The sequence below is a fragment of the Camellia sinensis genome, chromosome 8, assembly GCF_055761805.1.
Source record: "Camellia sinensis isolate YWXY chromosome 8, ASM5576180v1, whole genome shotgun sequence".
NCBI lineage: Eukaryota > Viridiplantae > Streptophyta > Magnoliopsida > Ericales > Theaceae > Camellia > Camellia sinensis.
Window position 1 is genome coordinate 173,855,760 of NC_138968.1, and position 20,735 is coordinate 173,876,494.

The 20,735-nt window shown below is 35.6% G+C and overlaps 1 protein-coding gene across 1 annotated transcript; it reads left to right on the plus strand.

The window, feature by feature from the left end:
- Positions 1-17,374: 17,374 nt before the first annotated feature.
- On the plus strand, positions 17,375-18,160 carry LOC145798306 (uncharacterized). Its single transcript, XM_082885817.1, has 2 exons — positions 17,375-17,605; positions 17,765-18,160. Exons 1-2 carry the CDS (start codon positions 17,375-17,377, stop codon positions 18,158-18,160), a joined length of 627 nt encoding a protein of 208 aa, XP_082741943.1.
- Positions 18,161-20,735: the final 2,575 nt, after the last annotated feature.

Below are 20,735 nucleotides of genomic sequence, written 5' to 3' on the forward strand. Positions count from 1 at the left end.
ATCCAAACATAACATTAAGGAAATATGATGGTTTCAACGTTATAGAAAGCAAAGCACATTCATATAATTTTCTTCTTCTTTTGTGCTAGCTTATTATTTTCCAAAAAAATTCAAAATATAATAAAAATGTGGGAGTGGATTTTCCAAATGATTTGAGCCAACATCAATCAATATGTTATAGTTACATGAAGTTATATATCATAAAGTGAGTAATTATAAATGACAACAACTATGGCTTTGGTTATTAGGACATATTGGTAGTTTACCCTTTTATTTGTTGTTGGATTCAATGTGATGATAATGAAAGCATTTTATTTTATTTTACTTAAATTACTTCAATTTTGACACATGGTGGCATAGGCAACATCAGAGCTAATTCGAAGTTCTGCCAAGCCAATTCTTGAACAATATAGATCAGTTATCTTATCATCTCTCAAGTTTTAAAAGTTGACTCTTGGTACTGTGGCTGCACAATTCACAGGTTTGTTTGATTTCTGTTTGATCTTTGATGAGGAAGTCGAGAAAAAAGAAAAAAAGAAAAAAACAGACCAACCAACAACCAGACACAACACCCAGAGCAGGAATACTTATGCAGAGCAGGCATCTGATATTACTAAGACAACAAAAAGTGCTATGGAAGCATGGCCTTGACATAATACTGGCAGTGGCATCCGATAAGCCAAAAAATATCCTTAAAAAGAACATTGGCACAACAAAATTTGGGCTTCAAAGAATTCCATGCATGTTTTCTTGGGAAAACTGATGAACATTCCAACTTATAGCCAAACTACAAGAGCACTACAATGGCATCTAAATAACAGCCCCCAAATAACAGATCAAACAAAGAACAGCCACCCACAAATCAAACAGAGAACAACACAGATAGATAAGGAAACCAGAATAAGCAGAAGTTGGATTAGCAGAACCAGACAAGGCCAACAGTTGAGGCCACACCAAAACTGAGGCAAACAAAACACCTCAAATAGCAGCAACACTAGAATGGCAGTTCAAAACAACAGAGCCTACGTGAAATCAGAACCCAGAATAGTTCACCATACAGTAAACCAGTACAGCAAGGAGACTGGCAGTTCACCATATAGGAAAAGTATCATACTTGATGTTAAAACTAGAGTCGGCATTGGATTACCTATACAGGTGATCTTCAACTTATTTCTCATATCAATAAAACTTTTCCCAGTAGCAAAACTATTAAAAACTACTCTCAAATTTATTTTATTTTCACATTTTATTTATTTATTTATATTATTTATTTATTTTTTGTGTGTATAGTACTTCTAATACTTATTTTATAGATAATCAATGTGTTCTCTTTCACTCTTTTTGAAGAATAATAGGTGACTAAAAAATTGGATAACATGATATAAAGTAAAGAATGTTCGGTTATTGGAATTTTACCATAAGATGCCACTTTAATATTTTTTCGTATATATTTTCATCTAGGTCAAAATATTGGATTCACGGGAGTTTTCAGATTAATTTTCAAACCACTAGTTGACGAGTTTCCATATTTTGGGGCTATTTGTTATTCTTTGATGGAAAAGGTGGGTACTTTGTATCTTTGTCCCTCTTTGAACTTATTAGTCTAGTTTCCAACATTTTGGAAGTCATCCTCATGATAAATCACGCAAATTTGTGCAAATATTCATATATTTATCATGTCATCATAAAAAGAATTATATAAAATTTTGAAAAATTACTATGCACTTGATTTTTGATACTACAATTCCCCCTATGATTCTGCCACAGAAAAACATGGACTTTACACTCAAAGTTGTAGGTGGGGAATTACCAGCAATTCTCGAAATTTCTGATGCTATTGAGGTTTCAGAAATTTTATATTTTTATTTATTTATTATTTGTTTCACACTAAAATTGGAGTTAAACAAGCAAGTAAACTTGTGTACAACACTATTGCATATGACATATAAAGAATAAAAACAAAATGTACAAGGACAATAAAAACAATGTAGATTTGATATTGAAATGAAATTTGTGTAGGACCTACTAAAAAAGCATAAAGTGGTTGGCCATTGGCTCAAAAATGGTTTGAGTTTATATATAATACAATACTAAAAATTATATATATATTTTACGAATGTATGTTGGTTGTACCCGTATCCTAATTTTTAGGTCTTTTCTCTATTTTTCATTTCTTAGTTTAGAAGAAAATCTATTTCACTAACACAAACAATTCATGAAGAAAAAATTGTTAAAAGAATGACAAAACTTCACAAGCGAAGTCCATTTGCAAAAGCATGAGCTCTGAAATACAAAACCAACCTAGGCAGAGAAAATCAAATAAAAACAAAACAAAACCACAAAACCCAGAATTGCACCCTTAAGACAAAACTGACGTGAGACTCTTACGGTAGATACCCAGATACAAATGTTCCACATAATCCAGTAATCGTATTTGCACTTCTCAGCACTCGGAGCCATGAAAATTAAAAAATTGAAATGAAAAAAGAAAAAAAAATGCAAATTCCAACTATATTACTGGTAGATAATAAGAAATAGGAGCCAATGATGATTACATAATCAACCTACACACCAACACACAGATAACACATTAAACCCCATCACAAATCAACAATTAAGTAAATTGGAGTGCCTATCAGACCAATTCAACTTGCATGTTCAATAATCTAAAAAAATGCATGGGTTGTAAGATCAACTTTGCATAAAAAATGCTCTGGTTGGAGCAGAAAAGAGATATGAAAACTAGACTAGGACTTTTGTATAGATGCTGACAATCAATGTCCCCAAATGGTGGATGTAAGCCACCAAGTCCCCCAACTTCTCTGATTTTCTGGCTTTGATTTCATTTCCCAAACCAAGTTGGTGATAAATTCTGAAATTTGAAGATTTAGAAGGAAAAGAAAACTAAATCAAAATGTTATTTTTAAATGGTGAGTTTCACCTTTTTTGTGTCACATCCTAAAAGGATGCTTGTGATTGGAACATTGCATTGAAGAGAAAATTAAGGAGAAAACCAAAAAGAATGAGATTGCTAAAGGTAATACATCAACCAAAAAAAAAAACAGAAGGAAAAAAACAGAAAAGAAAAGAGAAAAAAGAGTCCAGCCATATATTGAGATATGACAATGATCTCAAAACCATTTTCCAAGACCTCCTAAGAAGCTTCATAGTGCTCCACCAAAATGGCCAACCACCCATATTGATTGTTAGCATTGATATCTTAACATAGTCGAAAATGCATACTTTCCAACATTAATGAGTATAGGCACAATAGTCATGATGTTGTGCACAATCATTCAACATACCCTATACCAATCAACCTAACATGGCATTATATTTTGCCTGCACACATCAATGGCATATAACAGTTCTTGTAGGACAAATATCAGATAAATGAAAATCGAAAAAATAATTACATACTAATAGAGTATAGATATGTATTCGGTGCAAATGAAAATTAAATTTTGAAATTTGCAATTACTTTATCTATTTCTTATTTATCTGATAGTCTCTCATTCTTGTAAGAGACATAAGGGATCTAGACCCTAAAATGAGGTTGCCTTTTCATGAAAAGCATTGGATTCCATTTTAAAGACCAAATCAGAGTCATCAATCCCCCTTTTCTATCTTTGCCTGTTCCTATCAAATGCCTGACAAAAGCTGTCCTGTAGAATTCACCATCCTAGAAAAGACTTTTGTTTATCTGAAATTTTGTTAGAAATTAACCTAAACTGATATTACTATTGAAAAAGGTACCCTACATTACTTGCCATTCAATGGAAAGAACAACAAAAATTAACGTTGAATCCTAACTTCCCAATAGATTGACCTTCCAACTTGGAGCTAATTTGAATAATAATGTGGTCCCAAATTCCAAAATAATGAACAATACCACATTTTCTATGCCCCATTTTATTGATCTATTAACCAATGGGTCACTATCCCAAACATTGCTAACTCTTTCACCAAAGCTAGAAACCATCCAACCAAGGCCGGTCCTGAGGCAAGGAGGGCAAGGCCGCCTCGGGCTTTGGAATTCTATCTAAAAAATAGGGACCCCAAATAATTTTAGCCCTTATGTTATGTTTGGTTCATTGCAATGAAGTGGATGAAATAATCATTCCACATAATGTCCATTCTCACGTTTGGTTCACTAAAAAAATTATAAAAAATATATTACAAATAAAATCATCTCTTATTATTATGAGAGAATAATCATTCTATAGAGAGAGGCTAAGGAATAACTATTCCTTTCTATTTAATTTCATTCCAGTGAACCAATCATTACGCTGTAGTATTAGTAGTATAAAAATAAAGTTTTACAGAAAAAATTTAAAAAACATTGAAGTGGTGAATTATTTAAAAGTACTAGATGGATGTTTACCAAATGTATGGATTGTTAATAAATAACTATACGAGTTATATTGCCTCTAGATAAATAAATTTTATGCTGAAGTTGATCAATTTTACATTCAATTGCCTATGTCAAATTTTTTTTGAATACATTAATAATGTTACCCATCGAGTCCAAAATCTATCTCAAAAATTATGATTTATGTGTATCTTAAGAACTATGATTTATGTCAAAAAGTCATATGGAAATTACTCACAAAATACAATATTATAATTATTATGAAAAACAAATTATAATAGATTCACTCACTAATATAATATTTTCAAATTGGATTTATCACTTAATACTTTAAGTGATTTCTGTGTATGGAATGGTTAAAAAACTAGTAATTTTCGTGTTTATATATGCTAGCAAATTTGTGTAGGTAAATATATATAAATATACATATATATTGGGATGACTTTGCAGACAACCAACCTTTTCTTGTTGGTGATAGAGAGAGCTTACTAGACTAGACTAGACTGGACTAGACTAGACTAATCACATTTTGTTTTGTTTAGAACAGTCACTAAAATATCTTGAGTACATATTATTTAATATCCACTAATTGATGACAAAACATGGAAGTCTCTTATAAATTGGTAGATCCATGAACATTTGATCTTATGCACACAAACATAGATGCACCGTACACCTCATGTAAGAGCTATAGATCACAAAATGTTAGAGAACCTTCTAATTAACAACAAAACGCCAAAAAAAATGAAAAAATGTTTGAAATCAGTCTCCTTGAATCAACTACAGCCATTATATGCAGAAAGCAAAAGGTAAATAATAATAATTGGGCCTGTGAATAGAAGTAAGAACACAAGTAAAATGATGATAGCCGAATCAATAAAACAAGCAGCCTGTTTGGAGATAAACATAACAAAGCAGAACGAGAAATGTCTCAAAAAGAAGATAATATGTAAAGAAAATATGTATTGAACATTTTTTACATCTCAAAAAGAAGATAATCACACATGACAGTGCCAGATTAATGACATAGGTGAGCTCACAAATTGCCCAACATATTTATTACTTCAATTCTTGTATAGTTCTCTACAATTCCCTCAAAAACCAAAACAAATAGATAATTCTAACCAATCCCAAAAGAGAACATGCTAAAAATTTAAAGAAGGTCAAGATTATGAACACTACACCGAAGGTCCAACAAATTTATGGCCTGGATTATGGAGGCCTAACCATTTAGATGAACTATCTTAAATGGGTTTGGTTCTTAGTCAAATCAGGGTTGAGAAGGCAGAATTTAAACAATCAATCCAACAGAAAAGAGTCATAGACAACTCAAAATGCAAGGTGAGGGGGGAAGAAAGAAAAGAAAGGAAAAGTAACCCTAAACTAAAAGGTATATATCTCATGGACCTATTTTAGTAATCTCTCAACTGATTATAGCACAAACACTTCTTTTGTTTAACAAATTATTTGAATTAATAGTAATCTATGTTCCTAGTAAGGTGCCTCAAATCATGATTCTTCAGAGTTGGGTTGCAGAACAAAAGTCCAATAAGCAAATAGGGTATGTTGAATGGGTTTATACAGTAACATCAAAATATCCATTCATTTCTCAGTTTATACAATTCCCAGAAAATTGCTAAAGGTAATACATCCAAACCACTTTAATTTTGTTTCTCATAGGAAAATCAAGCCACCACAAGAGTAATTGTTAGAAAAATAAACAGATTTCAATAAGCAAATAAAAAATTAGTCTCATATCAGTTACATGGTTACAAAATTCAATTACCAACACATCAGATTTCACACAAGCCAAATTTCAAGTGTATATATATATATGGAATCAACACAACTAACAAACATAAAAAACCTAAACCTATTCAAATCATATTTTCCTAATTTTATAAACCAACCCAGTGAGTTCACGTGAAAGGGGCAGTTTCGAAGAAGGGGATTTCGGTCTAGGGTTTCATAGAATGGAGATGGAGAAAGGGACAGAAACAAGTAGCAGAGCGAGAAAGAGAGACATACATTGAGGCATGTAGCTTGCTAAAACGAGGAGGAAAAGAAAAAGGCAGAATAAACTCACTCTTCGGTGCTTGGCGAGAAGGAGCTCCGGCGAGATCCTATACAGATCTTTGTCAACAGCTTTGGGAGCTTTTCTCCGTGGTAGATGATGCGGCGGCGCAGGTCTCGGCCGTAGCAAGGGCAGAGAGAGAGACAGAGAGAGAGAGTAATTTTTGAAGACGTTTGGGATGAAGAAAGGGTCTGAGGGATTTGTCATGAGAGGAGGGAATTTTGATTTTCACAAAATTTGGAAATTTGGATGTTTGTTCCAAATTTTTGGGCGAAATTATTAGGGGGAATTATGTAATAATCATAATAAAAAATTAAAATAATTAGAGTCTTATAATAAAATAAATTATTAATTTATAATTTTATCAATTTATACCCAAATTTTTTTTATTTATTTTTAATATAAATTCTTATATATTTTTATTAAGTAAAATTAATAAAAAAAATATTTTACTCATCAATTACAAAATGTATAATCACACTATAAATTGGCGTAAACATAATAGACAAAATTTTAGAAACTATAAGGTAGTGTTTGGTAATATTTACGTTTTTAGTTTATGTTTACAAAAATTTTATAAATTGATTTTTGTTTATTTTTAGAAAAACATAAATTACAAATGCGTTTGGTTTGAACAAATGTTTACAAAATTTTAAAAATATAAACTAAAAAATATGTTTGTTCAGGCCTAAAATATTTATATTTATTTTTATTATTTATAACAATGGGATCACACACATTATAATTGAAAAAAGTTAATTAAAAAAATAATTGAAAAAAAAATTAATTGGGAAAAAAAATAATTAATTGAAAAAATAATTGAAAAAAAATTATTTGAAAAAAAAAAGTTAATTGAAAAAAAAAATTAATTGAAAAATAATAATTAAAAAAATATTTATTTGAAAAAAAAATTTATTTCAAAAAAAATCATTTGAAAAAAATAATTGAAAATAAATTAATTGAAAAAAAAATTGAAAACTGAAAACGTAAACTCATTTTTTTTGTTTACGTTTTTTCCTCAAATTTATAAACTGAGACAATCATTTAGGTTGTGTTTGGTAACGTTTACGTTTTCAGTTTATGTTTACAAAAATTTTATAAACTGATTTTTATTTATTTTTAGAAAAACAAAAACTACAAACGTGTTTGGTAATTGACAAAATGTTTAAAAAATTTTAAAAATATAAAAAAGAGTGAGAAATGGCAAGTGGTGGAAAGTGGTGACGGTGGATGGGTGGGTGACGGTGGCGGGTGATGGGTGGTAGCGAGTGGGTGGTAGTGGTGGTAGTGGCAGGTGGTGGTAGGTGGGTGGCGGATGGTGGGTGGTAACGGGTGGGTGATGGTAGCGGGTGGTGGGCAGTAGCGAGTGGGTGATGGTGGTAGTGGTGGTGGTGGTGGTGGTGGGTGGTGGGTGGTGGCAAGTAGGTGGCAGATGGCGGGTGATGGTGGGTGGTGATGGTGGGTAGGTGGGTGACGGTGGCGGGTGGTGGGTGGTAGCGAGTGGGTGGTGGTGGTGGTGGCAGGTGGGTGGCGGATAGCGGGTAGGTGGCAGGTGGTGGTGGTGGTGGGTGGGTGGGTGACGGTGGCGGGTGGTAGGTGGTAGCGAGTGGGTGGTGGTGGTGGGTAGTGGTGGCAGGTGGGTGGCGGGTGGGTGGTGGTGGGGGGTGGTAATGGGTGGTGGTGGCGAGTGGGTGGGTGGGTGGCAGGTGGCTGGTAGTGGTGGGTAGTTGGTGGTGTCAGGTGGTGGATGGTGGTGGCAGATAAGTGATGAGTGGTGGTGGCAAGTAGGTGGTGGTGGTGGTGGTGAGGGGTGGGTAGTGGTGGTGGTGAGTGGGTGGCAGGTCGGTGGTGGGTGGTGGGTGATGGTGGCGGGTGATGGGTGGTGGTGGCAGGTGGTGGTAGGGGGTGGGTGGTGGTGGCGGAAGACGGTAGTGGAAAATGGTGGCGGGTGGTGGTTAGTGTTGGGTGGTAAAAAAAAAAAAAAACTCAAAAGGGAAACATATTTTTTGTATTTTCATTTTTTGGCCAAATTTATAAACTGAGACCACTGATTTATAAATCAAAAATTTTACCAAACAAGTTTTTATTTGAGTTTTTTAAATTTTTGTAAATATAAACAGAAATCTGAAAACGTAAGTGTTACCAAACGACACCTTATAAACCAAAAAAAATTATCAAACAAGTTTTTATGACAGCTTTTAAAATTTTTATAACTATAAACTGAAAACTAAAAACGGAATAGTTACCAAACAGACCATAATATTGTAATCAAGTCACAAAGTTTTGTGATATAAAATAGAAAATACATAACTGCATCACTAATTGGCGTAACGAAATTGTTTAAAATTCTAGAAAATCACAAATGTCGTAACTAATTTCCAAAATTTCATAACATTAACCAAAAATTATGTAACTATCCACTAATTGGTGTAACAAAAACATCTAAATTTTTTAAATAATTTAATCACCAATCGAGATCTCTAATGATACAAATAAACACAGAATGTAATGACAATAATCAAATAATTTAATCCATGACTTATAGCCATGGAACAGAAAATGAGAGTTAGAGAAAATTAACCAATAGAGCGAAAGGAAAGGGAATATGAGTAAGAGAGACTGAACGGACTTGTCGTCTATGAAAATAATGTCAAAGATGGTGTTGTTTCCGATAAGGAACATCGGAGATATCTACAGTGACAGTAAGGAATGAGAGAGATGTTTGATAGATGAAGAGAGCTGAGATAGCAAAACAGTACAACAAAATCGTAATATTCATTTTCAACAGTTCTATAAGATATGTACAAATTGATAAAATCATAACTACGGCCAAAGATTTGTATATGTATGAGAGTTTAGAGAGAATGAGAGTTTGAGAAACAAATTTGTTGTGAGAAATACAATGTGAGAGGGGTGGTATTTATAGGACTTGGGAGGGAGGAGTTAATTTATATATATAAAAATAAAAATAAAATAAAATTGATTGTTGGTGGAATTAACGATTATATGACTCTTTCAAATTGTTTTGATTTAAATTTTTGACCATTGCACTGACAATGGGGGCAAGGAGCCATTGGGGTCAGGTCGAGCTAGATGGGAAAGAAAATTTCGGGGCGATCTCACGGGATAGGTCACACTCCATAACACACCAGGGTCGGGTCGGGCTCTAGAACACATAGCTCAGGGTCTTAGGTTGGGTTTAGACTCAAGCCTAGTTAGGCCTACCCAGGGCACGAGCGGACTTGGGGTGTGCCGCGAGCTCATGGGCTAAATTTATACCCCTATATGTGGGTAGTGGTTCTGAGATATATGATTAGTAGTTATGATATATGTGATATTGATTATGAAACAAAGGGTGCTAGTTATGAGATGTGGTTATAATATATGTGGGTAAAGGTAATGAGATATATGATTACTGATTACGAGATATGTGATTTTGGTTATGAGCAGAGTGGTATAGTTATAAGTCAAAGGGTGTTTGGTTATGAGATATGTGATTAGTAGTTATGATATATGTGATGTTGGTTATGAGATATGTGAGTAATGGTTATGAGTAAAGTGGTGTCAAAGGGTGTTTGGTTATGCTATATGTGTTAGTGGTTATGAGATATGTGGGCAATGGTTATGAGCAAAGTGGTGTCAAATGGTGTTTGGTTATGCTATATGTGTTAGTGGCTATGAGATATGTGGCTAATGGTTACGAGCAAAGTGGTGTCAAAGGGTATTTGGTTATGCTATACGTGTTAGTGGTTATGAGATATGTGGGTAATAGTTATGAGCAAAGTGGTGTCAAAAGGTGTTTGGTTATGCTATATGTATTAGTGGTTATGAGATATGTGGGTATGAGATATGAGCAAAGTGGTGTCAAAAGGTGTTTGGTTATGCTATATGTGTTAGTGGTTATGAGATATGTGGGTAATGGTTATGAGTAAAGTGGTGTCAAAGGATGTTTGGTTATACTATATGTGTTAGTGGTTATGAGATATGTGGGTAATGGTTATGAGTGGTTATGAGATATGTGGGTAATGGTTATGAGTAAAGTGGTGTCAAAGGGTGTTTGGTTATACTATATGTGTTAGTTGTTATGAGATATGTGGGTAATGGTTATGAGCAAAGTGGTGTCAAAGGGTATTTGGTTATGCTACATGTGTTAGTAGTTATGAGATATGTGGGTAATAGCTATGAGTGGTTATGAGATATGTGAGTAATGGTTATGAGCAAAGTGGTGTCAAAGGGTATTTGGTTATGCTATATGTGTTAGTAGTTATGAGATATGTGGGTAATGGTTATGAGCAAAGTGGTGTCAAAGGGTATTTGGTTATGCTACATGTGTTAGTGGTTATGAGATATGTGGGTAATGGTTATGAGCAAAGTGGTGTCAAAGGGTGTGGTTATGCTATATGTATTAATGGTTATGAGTTATGAGATATTGGTTATGTGACTAGTGGTTGTGAGATATGTGATGTTGGTTATTAGATATGTGACTAATAGTTATGAGATATGTGATGTTGGTTATGATCAAAGTGATGTGGTTATGAGCAAAAAGGTATTAATTATAAGATATGTGATTAGTAGTTATGAAATATGTGATATTGGTCATGACAAAAAGGTGTTGGTTACGAGATATGTAACTAGTGGTTATGAGATATGTGATGTTGGTTATGACTCAAAAGGATTGGTTATGAGATGTGGTTATGATGTATGTGGGTAGTAGTTATGAGATGTGTGATTAGTGGTTATGAGATATGCGATATTAGTTATGACAAAAAGGTGTTGGTTATTAGATATGTGACTAGTGGTTATGAGATATGTGATGTTGATTATGACTCAAAGGGATTGGTTATGAGATGTGGTTATGAGATATGTGATCAATAGTTATGAGATATGTGATATTTGTTATGATCAAAGTGGTGTTGGTTATGAGATATGAGATATGTGATTATGATTATGAAATATGTGATGTTAGTTATAACTAAAATGATGTTGGTTATGAGATGTGGTTATGAAATATGTGATATTAGTTATGAACAACATGGTGTTGGTTATGAGATGTAGTTATAGCTAAGTTATGATCAATTTGATTATAGTTATGAAGAAATATTATTTTAGCTCATAACTATAAAAAGTGACTTGTTTAGCAGGTCACTTTTAATGATGTGGCTCAATCCTAACCATTGATTTTGTATGTACCGTACATTTTTTATACAAAATGTACCATAGACTTTCCCCGACTTAGCTCCTTGAACTCCTTGAATTGTTGTAGTTTTCTGAACTAGAACTGGTCTGTGATATCAATAAAAATCAAGTCAATTAAAAATATAAAGACCAAAATACATAAGAATCAAATTAGAGAAAATAACCATGTAATTTGCCTAACTTTTTAAATGTTTAAGTAGAGTAATACCATATGCAAGTTATGCCATTTATGAGTTTGATTATCGTAAATGGCATAACTCAATATTATGGAAGTTATAACTTTAAAAAAAATAAATTATAACCAAACATCACATAAGATATAACAAAGAACTCTTATATCAAAACTAAAATAATTTTATAATCAACATTATAATAAATCATAATTAATAACATAATAAGTTATATAATTGAATACCGCAACTAAAAATATATATAGTGCTTTTGCTGGTTATATAACATTACCCTTACTAATAAGTTGTGTGTTCTCTCAAGCACTTAAAAAAAATGTCGTCTCTACTTCTTGCTTCACTCACTGTAGTCATTTTGTTGGCTGCTGTTGCCTCCGAATTCACTCTTCCCTTGTCTGAAGGTATGTATGTATATATATATATATATATATAATATTAGTAGCGTGCTGTTTTTTGTAAGAATGTTAGTAACGTGTTGTTAAATTTATAAAATTTCAAATTTAATTCCATGAGGGAGATATATATTTGGTAAAGAGTCTCGGATTCTTTATATATAAGTATAAAAATATTAGTATGTGTTTTTGTCTTTTTGCAGTGGAAGCTCTAAAGGAAATAGGAAAGTCGTTGGGAAAGAATGATTGGAATTTCAGTGTAGATCCATGCAGTGGAGAATCAGGTTGGGCCAAATATCCTGATACTGGCCCATTTCGAAATGCTGTCACATGTGGTAACTGCACCTCCGATAACACCACATGCCATGTTGTCACCGTGTAACATTCTCTCTCTCCTCCTCTCTCTCTCTCTCTCTCTTGGATAATTCCATGAAAGAAAAATATTACTTATTTATTAATGAGTTATATTAGCACAAACGGATTTCTAAACATGAGAATAGATATGGTTTAAAGATTAAATTTTCATATGAAAATTAAAACCAATATTTATTCAGTCCTTAGGATTGCGAGAGATTCAAAAATCTCTTGAAAGAGCTGATAGTGTCGATTTTATAAATAAAAATTTTAAAAAATCCTCAATATTCTTTTTCAAAACTCATTTATATAGAAAGTTCTCATTTAGGATGAGCTAATTTAACCTGATATTTTGACTTTTTAACTATTTTAATCTGACTAAAAAAATTATGTTCGAGATAAATTTTGACTTTTTTTTGTAGGTGATTTGATGGTTGTGAAATAAAAAATAAAATTATTATGGTTTGACATATATTAGATCAATCTTTTAATCATTATTTATTTTATATTTTAATTTAATGAGAAATTTATTAGAAAATCTTTTATTGAGTACTTGTATCCCAATTAGTTCATAAAATATTTTTGTATTCCAATAAGTACTATTATTTTAGATATTTGATTCATCAAATCTTAATTCTCATATTTAAGGTATTTTATAAATAATTTTATCCTCAAAAATATTTTTTGAACTCTTAACAACTTAGTGATGTGAACATTCACATTAAATAAATTTGACAGTGTGAATGTTCACATCATGGAACATTCATATTATCAATGTGAACATTAATGAGCGTTTCACCCTATTATTATTAGAGGTATTTTTGTAACTATGTCTCCGTAGGACTTATTGAAATATAAGAAAATAATTTGAACTAAGTAGAATATAAATAGGTGAAGAGAGATTTATAAATTAATGTCCCAAATAATTCTTAATTATATTATATATTTTAGATCAAATATTTTATTTTTATTAACATCTTAATCTAATTTTAAATTTGGAGAAGTTGAGATAAAATTATCTTTTTGTTGTGTTAATTTCACTTAAGTTTTTAAAAAAATGAAATTCACTCTAAAATATAGCATATGTATACACTTCCCATTAATTTGAATGAAAAAAAAAATTAGTAGTGATATTTTAGTTTAAAATTACATAAAAATTATCTCATTATATTTAAATCATAACAAATAAGTGACCACAAATCACACAAAACAAAATAAATTTTATGTTTTATTTTAATATTTTTGACTGAGACGTACAAATCATTTTATAAAGGAAAAATTACCCACAAGTCCTATTTAAAATATGTGTACACTATTTAATCCAACAACTTTTTGAGTAGACCCAAAAGTCCTACTTTTCCTCTCTCTCTCTCTCTCTCTCTCTCTCTCTCTGCTTTTTGCCTCACTCTTTACGTTTTTCTCTCTCTTTTTTTCTGCATTTTTCTCTCATCTTCTTTGTCATGGACGACGACCGGTAATCATGTCATTCTTATTCTATTTCTCTTTCTAATATATAGTTACGGGTGACCAACGACCACTATTGATCGGGATTCACCGGTAACCACCAACCATCGAAATCAACTCGTGACTTCACCCTCACCGACGGTGAAGAAGATATAATTTTCAACAAAAAAGATGAGTAGATCTACTCAAATCTGAGTAGATCTACATCAGATTTGGCTAGATCTAAACAAAAAATAATTGCTGGAGTACAATCCTCTCTCTATATCCGTCTTTCTCCTTCGATCTCTTATTTTTTTTATATTTTCTCTGCTATACACTTCTCTTTTTCTGTTCTAATGGAGAAAATTTTCAAATTCTGAACAAGTAGTTTTCGAGTTTTAGTTACAGCGGTGAAAACTTTAAAATTTTGCAGTTTCAAATTTTTTTTGGTGCTGGAATGAATCATGGTTTAAAACTGTAAAATTTTGCAGTTTCAAATTTTTTTGGTGCTGGAATGAATCATGATATAAAACTGTAAAATTTTGCAATTTCATAACATTCTTTAGAACTGTAAAATTTTACAGTTTCATAACATGTTTTTCAGTTTGATTAATAAGGATAAATGCTTTATAAATTTTTTCTTTGAAACTGTAACATTTTACAGTTTCAAAACTTATTTTTCAGCTTGATTAATATTGGAGATTATTTGCTTAAACTTCACAAAAATTGGAAAATAGCATATGTTTTTCCCATTGTTGCTGTTTTTTATCGTTTCATTTTTTTTCCTTTTAGTTTATCAATATTTAGCACATTTTACTATGTTTTTTCGCTCTAATTTCTCCATTTATTCTTTTTTTTTTGGCAATATTCTAGACATTCCGATGAGTCTCCAATGATATTCTTAACGTCCAGAACATTCTGGCGACTTCCATTAACGTCCTTAACACTCCGGTGAACTTTTGGTGAAACTCCGGCGACTTCCCGGCGATACTCGGACGACTTCCTGGTGATGTTGAACATTCCGACGAGTCTCCAGCGACAGTTTGACAGAAGTCCGACGGTAGTAAGATGTAACAGTGTCTATAAATTTAAAAAAAAAAAAAAAAAAAAAAAAAAAAAATTGGTAACAATTAAAAATGTATAGGACTAATTGGTGCAAGTGTTTTGTTTGAGAATTAGCTGAGTCTTGAACTTTGTATATGGGACTTATAAGTAAGTTCCCCTTTTATAAATTTAGAAAACCTAACATAATCAAATAATATAATTGATTACAAATGATTAGGTGAACAAATGTGTATATTGAATGGTTCAAATTAATCTACTACATCTAATGGTTAGTGTGGGGAAGTATTTTGTGGATGACAGCACGTGGCTAAGGTGACGTCGAAGTGTCAGACGAGGTGTTACGTGGCCTGATCATGCAGTTGAATGATCTCGGCTAGGCCGAAGTTATCTGCGGAGATACCGGAATCCAAGATAAGCAGATAAGGGACAAGAGTCTTAGAATAGAGAAGGATCTCAGTTTGGATAAAAATATGGCTTAAGAAGAGTTTATCTCTATCTAGATGAGGGTCTAGATGAGCATTGAGCCTGAGTCCATTGAAGTGATGCTTCTAAACGAATCAGGTCACTGCTAGTTATAAAAGTAAGGCACCCTTATGGGTCAAAGGTAAGTTCTTTCTGGTGAGTTTAAGCACTATTTGCTATCTTTAAAAGATATTAATTACTGACTTGATCATCGGAGTGCCCCCGGGTGGACGAACCACCGTCTGATTCTCATATTCTTGTTAATAGGTTGTTGGGCTTAATCTATTTTGCCGGTGCTCTCTAGCTGAGTTCCCTTTTTGGTTGTGTGGTTGGAAATAAACACCCACAATTTGGCGTCGTCTATAGAAACTTAAGAAGAATAGATGGCTAACAACGGCCAAGAAGAAAAGATTCGACATCCACAGTGAGAGTGGTGAGCATGTAGATCCTAACGTCGGGGAGGAAAACTATAATGAAGGAGCACAAAATCCGAATCCTGGAAAGAAGAACGTCGACAAAGAGGGTAACGCCCCGAAGAAAGGTGGCCGAGATGAGTATTACAATGAAAGCAACCTCTAGGTATGGAAGGATAGATACCTAAGAAGCTACAAGATGAAATGAATGGAAAACAAGGTGGCAGATCTACAGTCGTTTGTCAACTTCATAATGTAGAACAACATGATGCAACCATTATTCCCATTGCAGGACATGCCAGCACCAACGACCAAGAATGATACCTAGAAAAGGAAGCAGAAAATAATCCCAGTAGTCCCGTAGCACAGCAAGGGAAAGGAACATTCACATCGGCCGTCACAAGATGTCGGGCGAACAGAATCAATGAGAGATGAATCACAGAAGACACCATGAACCAAGGGGATCTATATTAAAGAACCTCGGCACATCCAGGGGAAGGGCCTTTGTTTTGATGTAGTGGATGAGGAGAAGTCCAAACGGACGCACAATTACACTGGGAGCAGCGTGCCAAAAAGGATGAAATCTGTTGATAACCGAGCTCCCAGTCAAACAAATGAGGATTTGAGAGACTACCTCCAGAGGAAGCAGCACAATGCCGAGATCACATCCTCCGTCAGCTGAGGACGCCGTTCTCGGTGCAGTTGGATGCGTTTGAGGCCCCAAAGAGATTTCACATTCCAGATTTATGACGGTAAGTCTGATCCGAACTTTCATGTCGGCTTGTATTTAAATTCAATGGTTTTGTGGAGCAGGAATGAGCAGCTACTGTGCAAGGTGTTCCCCTCATCCTTTGGTGAGATAGCATCTGATTGGTTTCATAAGTTGCCGAGGGGAACTGTGAAGAATTGGAAAGGTCTAGCCGAGATGTTTGTGGCCAGGTTTGTTACGAACAAGTTGCAGCCACTAAGGGTAGACTCCCTACTAGCTTTGAACATTAGCGATGGCGAAAGCCTCAAGGCTTACGCCAAGAGATATTACGAGGTGTTCAACCTAATTCCAGCTTATAACTAGGAGCTAACGGTCGTATCCTTTTAAGAACGGCCTGGATGATGAATGGTCACTTCGAAAATTGCTAGCAGAACCTTACCAAAAAGTATGGAGGAGCTCACGGCACAGATTGAGAAATATGCCAGAGCAGAAGAGAACACACAAGGAATGAAGACACCAAAGCAAGAGAAGAGAAACGGCTGGCCGAGGCAAGGCTGAGGTAATTCCAGTGTAAATAAGCAAGAGACAAGGTTGAGGGCTCCACAGGCAGTCACCACTGTATTCAGGATCCCTATCTACAAAGCTTTAGGAAAGGATCAGGAACCAGCCGTATTACAGAGCGCTCGAGAAGATCCCTGGTGAGGTTATGGAGAGGAGCATTGGGAAACACTGTGCTTACCATAATGAGGATGGGCACTTGACTCAGGGGTGCAGGGCTCTGAAGACGCACTTAGAGGATATGGTCAGACAGGGTCACCCAAGAGACATAGTAGATGAGGCCAGGACAAAAGAAGAGCATCCGAGGCTTCCCCAGGCACTAGTAGCACCATCTCCACTATCGCTACCACAACAAGTAGATAGACCTCGGGTGATCAATGTGATTCACTCGAAGGTTAATGAGAATGATGTACGAGGGGAGACCCAGAGAGTAAGGCACCTGCAACACGTGTATCAGGTCCAACAAAAGAAGCCTAGGACAAATGAGTACCAAGGACCAATGGTTTCTTTTACTGAGGTAGGCCTGCATATGGTGCAGCGTCCACACAACGATGCCCTGGTGATAACACTGAAAATAAGAGAATGCCAAGTAAGGCGCATAATGGTTGATCAAGGTAGTTCTTGTGACATCATGTATGTTAGATGTTACAAAGAGCTTGGCCTTAACCCAAATGATCTAGAACAATTCAACAGCCCGATGATTGGATTCAATGGGACGCCTACATGGCCTCTAGGAGCCACGAGTTTGGAAGTACATGCAGGCACCAAGAAGGTAAGCACAGAGTTTACAATAATTGACACCCTCTCCCCTTACAATGTTATTTTGGAAAGACTGTTGTTGCACGCAATGAGGGATGCTCCCTCAATGCTGCACCAGCTATTGCGATTCCTAACTGAACAGGGGATTGAAGAGGTTAGATGGGATCAGGTGTAAGCGAAAAATTGCTCCATGGCAACAATGAAGTCCACCTGCAACACACGGGAAGCAGAGACAGTGAAAATTGAGAACGAGGACATGAAGGTCTTAGATGATGTCGACAAAGAACCAATCGACAAGAGTGAGGAAGCTTTGCAGAAGATTCTGGTCTAAGAAGGTGATGAGGAGCGCTTTTTTCTTCTCGGCTCAGGCTTAGTCGAGGAGGAGGAAAAGGAGTTGGAGACTTTCCTGCGAGCAAACATAGAAGTGTTTGCCTGGACGCCCTATCAGATGCTTGGCATTAACCCTGAGGTCACTTGTCATAGGCTCAATGTGGACAAGTCGGCTAAACCTATCATCCAGCAGGCACAAAGACCGACATTGATACATGTGGAGGCATTCGAGGAGGAAGAGGACAAGCTGTTAGAAACCTAGGCCATTCGGGAGGTGAAATACCTTACATGGCTATCCAACACAGTGGTAGTGAAAAAGAATAACAACAAATTGAGGGTTTATGTGGACTTCACCAGCTTGAATAAAGCTTACCCCACTGACAGTTTTCCATTGCCCAAGATTGATCAATGAGTAGATGCCACTTCAGGGCATGGGAGGATGAGTTTCCTGGACGCATACAAAGGTTACCACCAGAGAGCAATGTATGCCCCAGATGAAGAGAATACAACATTCATCATCCCGAAAGGACTCTATTGTTACAGAGTGATGCCTTTCGGGCTTAAGAATACATGAGCAACATACCAGAGATTGGTAACCAAGATGTTTAAGCATCTGATTGGGAGGACAGTAGAAGTCTACATCGACGACATGGTCGTGAAGACAAAGAAACTAGGTAATCATCTGGCGGACTTGCAGAAGGTCTTTGATATCCTGAGATCATATTGACTTCGGCTCAATGCCTCCAAATGTGCATTTAGAGTTAGATCCAGTAAGTTTCTGGGATACCTAGTCACCAGGAGGGGCATTGAACAAAGCCCAGATCAGATTAGGGTCATCCTTGACTTAAAGAGCCCGACAAAAGTCAAGCAAATCCAGGTTTTGACCAGCAAGGTAGCAACCCTGAACAGATTTATCAACCGAAGTTCTGATAAATGTAAACCATTTTTCAATTGTTGAAGAAGGCCACAGATTTTTGTAGACAGAAGAATGCGAAGTCGCCCTTGCCGACTTGAAAAGGTACCTGACAACAACTCCAGTTTTGTCAACTCTAAAACCTGGAGAAAAACTATTCTTGTACTTGGCAGTATCAGACCACGCTGTCAGCACGGTGGTAATCTGTGAAGAGGAGGGGGAATAGAAGCCAGTATACTACGTAAGCAAGACCTTGGCAAGTGCAGAAACCAGGTACCTGCCCTTGGAAAAGTTAACACTAGCCCTGGTGATGGCTTCCAAAAAGTTGAATCACTACTTTCAAGCCCACAAGATTGTGGTGCTGACTGAGCATCTCCTAAAGTCCCTGTTATAGCATGGAGATCTGACAAGCAGAGTAGCCAAATGGGCAGTGGTGGTAGGCCAATACAACTTGGAGTTCAGGCCTAGAATAGCAATCAAGGGCCAAGTCCTAGTTGACTTCGTGGCAGAATTTGCTCTAGGAGTAATCCCAAGGCGGGCACCGGTGAGCCACGGCTTAGGATGTCCAGGAGAACAAGAGGAAACCTAACTGGGGCCAAAGAACCCCACACTAGTAGCGCAGAAGGAAAAAGATAAACCAAAGCCTTGCGATATCTACATCGGAGACTCCTTTCAACTTTTTGTCGACGGAAGCTCAAATTGGCAGGGAGCAGGGGCAGAAGTAGTACTGGTATCACCGGATGGGCGAATGATAGAGCAATCTATTTGTTTGGGTTTAAGGCCTCAAATAACGAAGCAAAATATGAGGCACTAATTGCAAGGCTGAAGCTAGTAGCAGCCATAGAGACCGACAAGGTGGTAGTCTTCTATGACTCTCAGCTTATTGTAAATCAAGCAACAGGTGAATATGTAACTCGAGATGAGAGGATGATAGCCTATGTCAAAGAGGTTGTCAAGCTGCTAACACTGTTTGAGAATCGTCAGCTATAGTAGGTTAGCTGAGATGATAATAGTCACACCGACACCCTAGCTAACCTAGCCAGCGCAATGAAATCAGGTAAGGCAAGAACGATAATGGTTGATTATTCGTCATGCCCAAGTATAAAGCCCCTCATCAAAAAATACGAAGCAATGTGTGTAAAGATGGGTCTAAGCTAGATGGACGCCATAGTTGCGTTTCTCAGAGATAGTAGGCTGCTAGCTGACAAAAAGGAAGCACACAAAATTAGATTGAAGTCGGCCAGATTCTGTCTGCCAGCAGAAGGCTATCTCTACAGAAGGTCTTTCACTAGGCCCCTTTTGAGATATGTGCATCCATCCTAGGTTGAGGACTTACTGTACAAGATCCATGAAGGTGTATGTGGAAGCCATGCGGGGGGCAGATTATATGCTCATAGGGCCATATCTCAGGGGTACTGGTGACCCTGAGGAAGTGTGAAAAGCGTCAAACGTTTGCACCTTTGATACACTAGCTAGCTGTAGATTTGAATCCAATATCTAGCATGTG

Bases quoted from the DNA above. Each gene is read 5' to 3' on its own strand.
- LOC145798306 (XM_082885817.1), top strand. From the start codon at position 17,375: ATGGAGAGGAGCATTGGGAAACACTGTGCTTACCATAATGAGGATGGG. The intron at 17,606-17,764 runs GTGATTCACTCG...CATATGGTGCAG, and splicing joins ATAGACCTCGGGTGATCAAT to CGTCCACACAACGATGCCCT.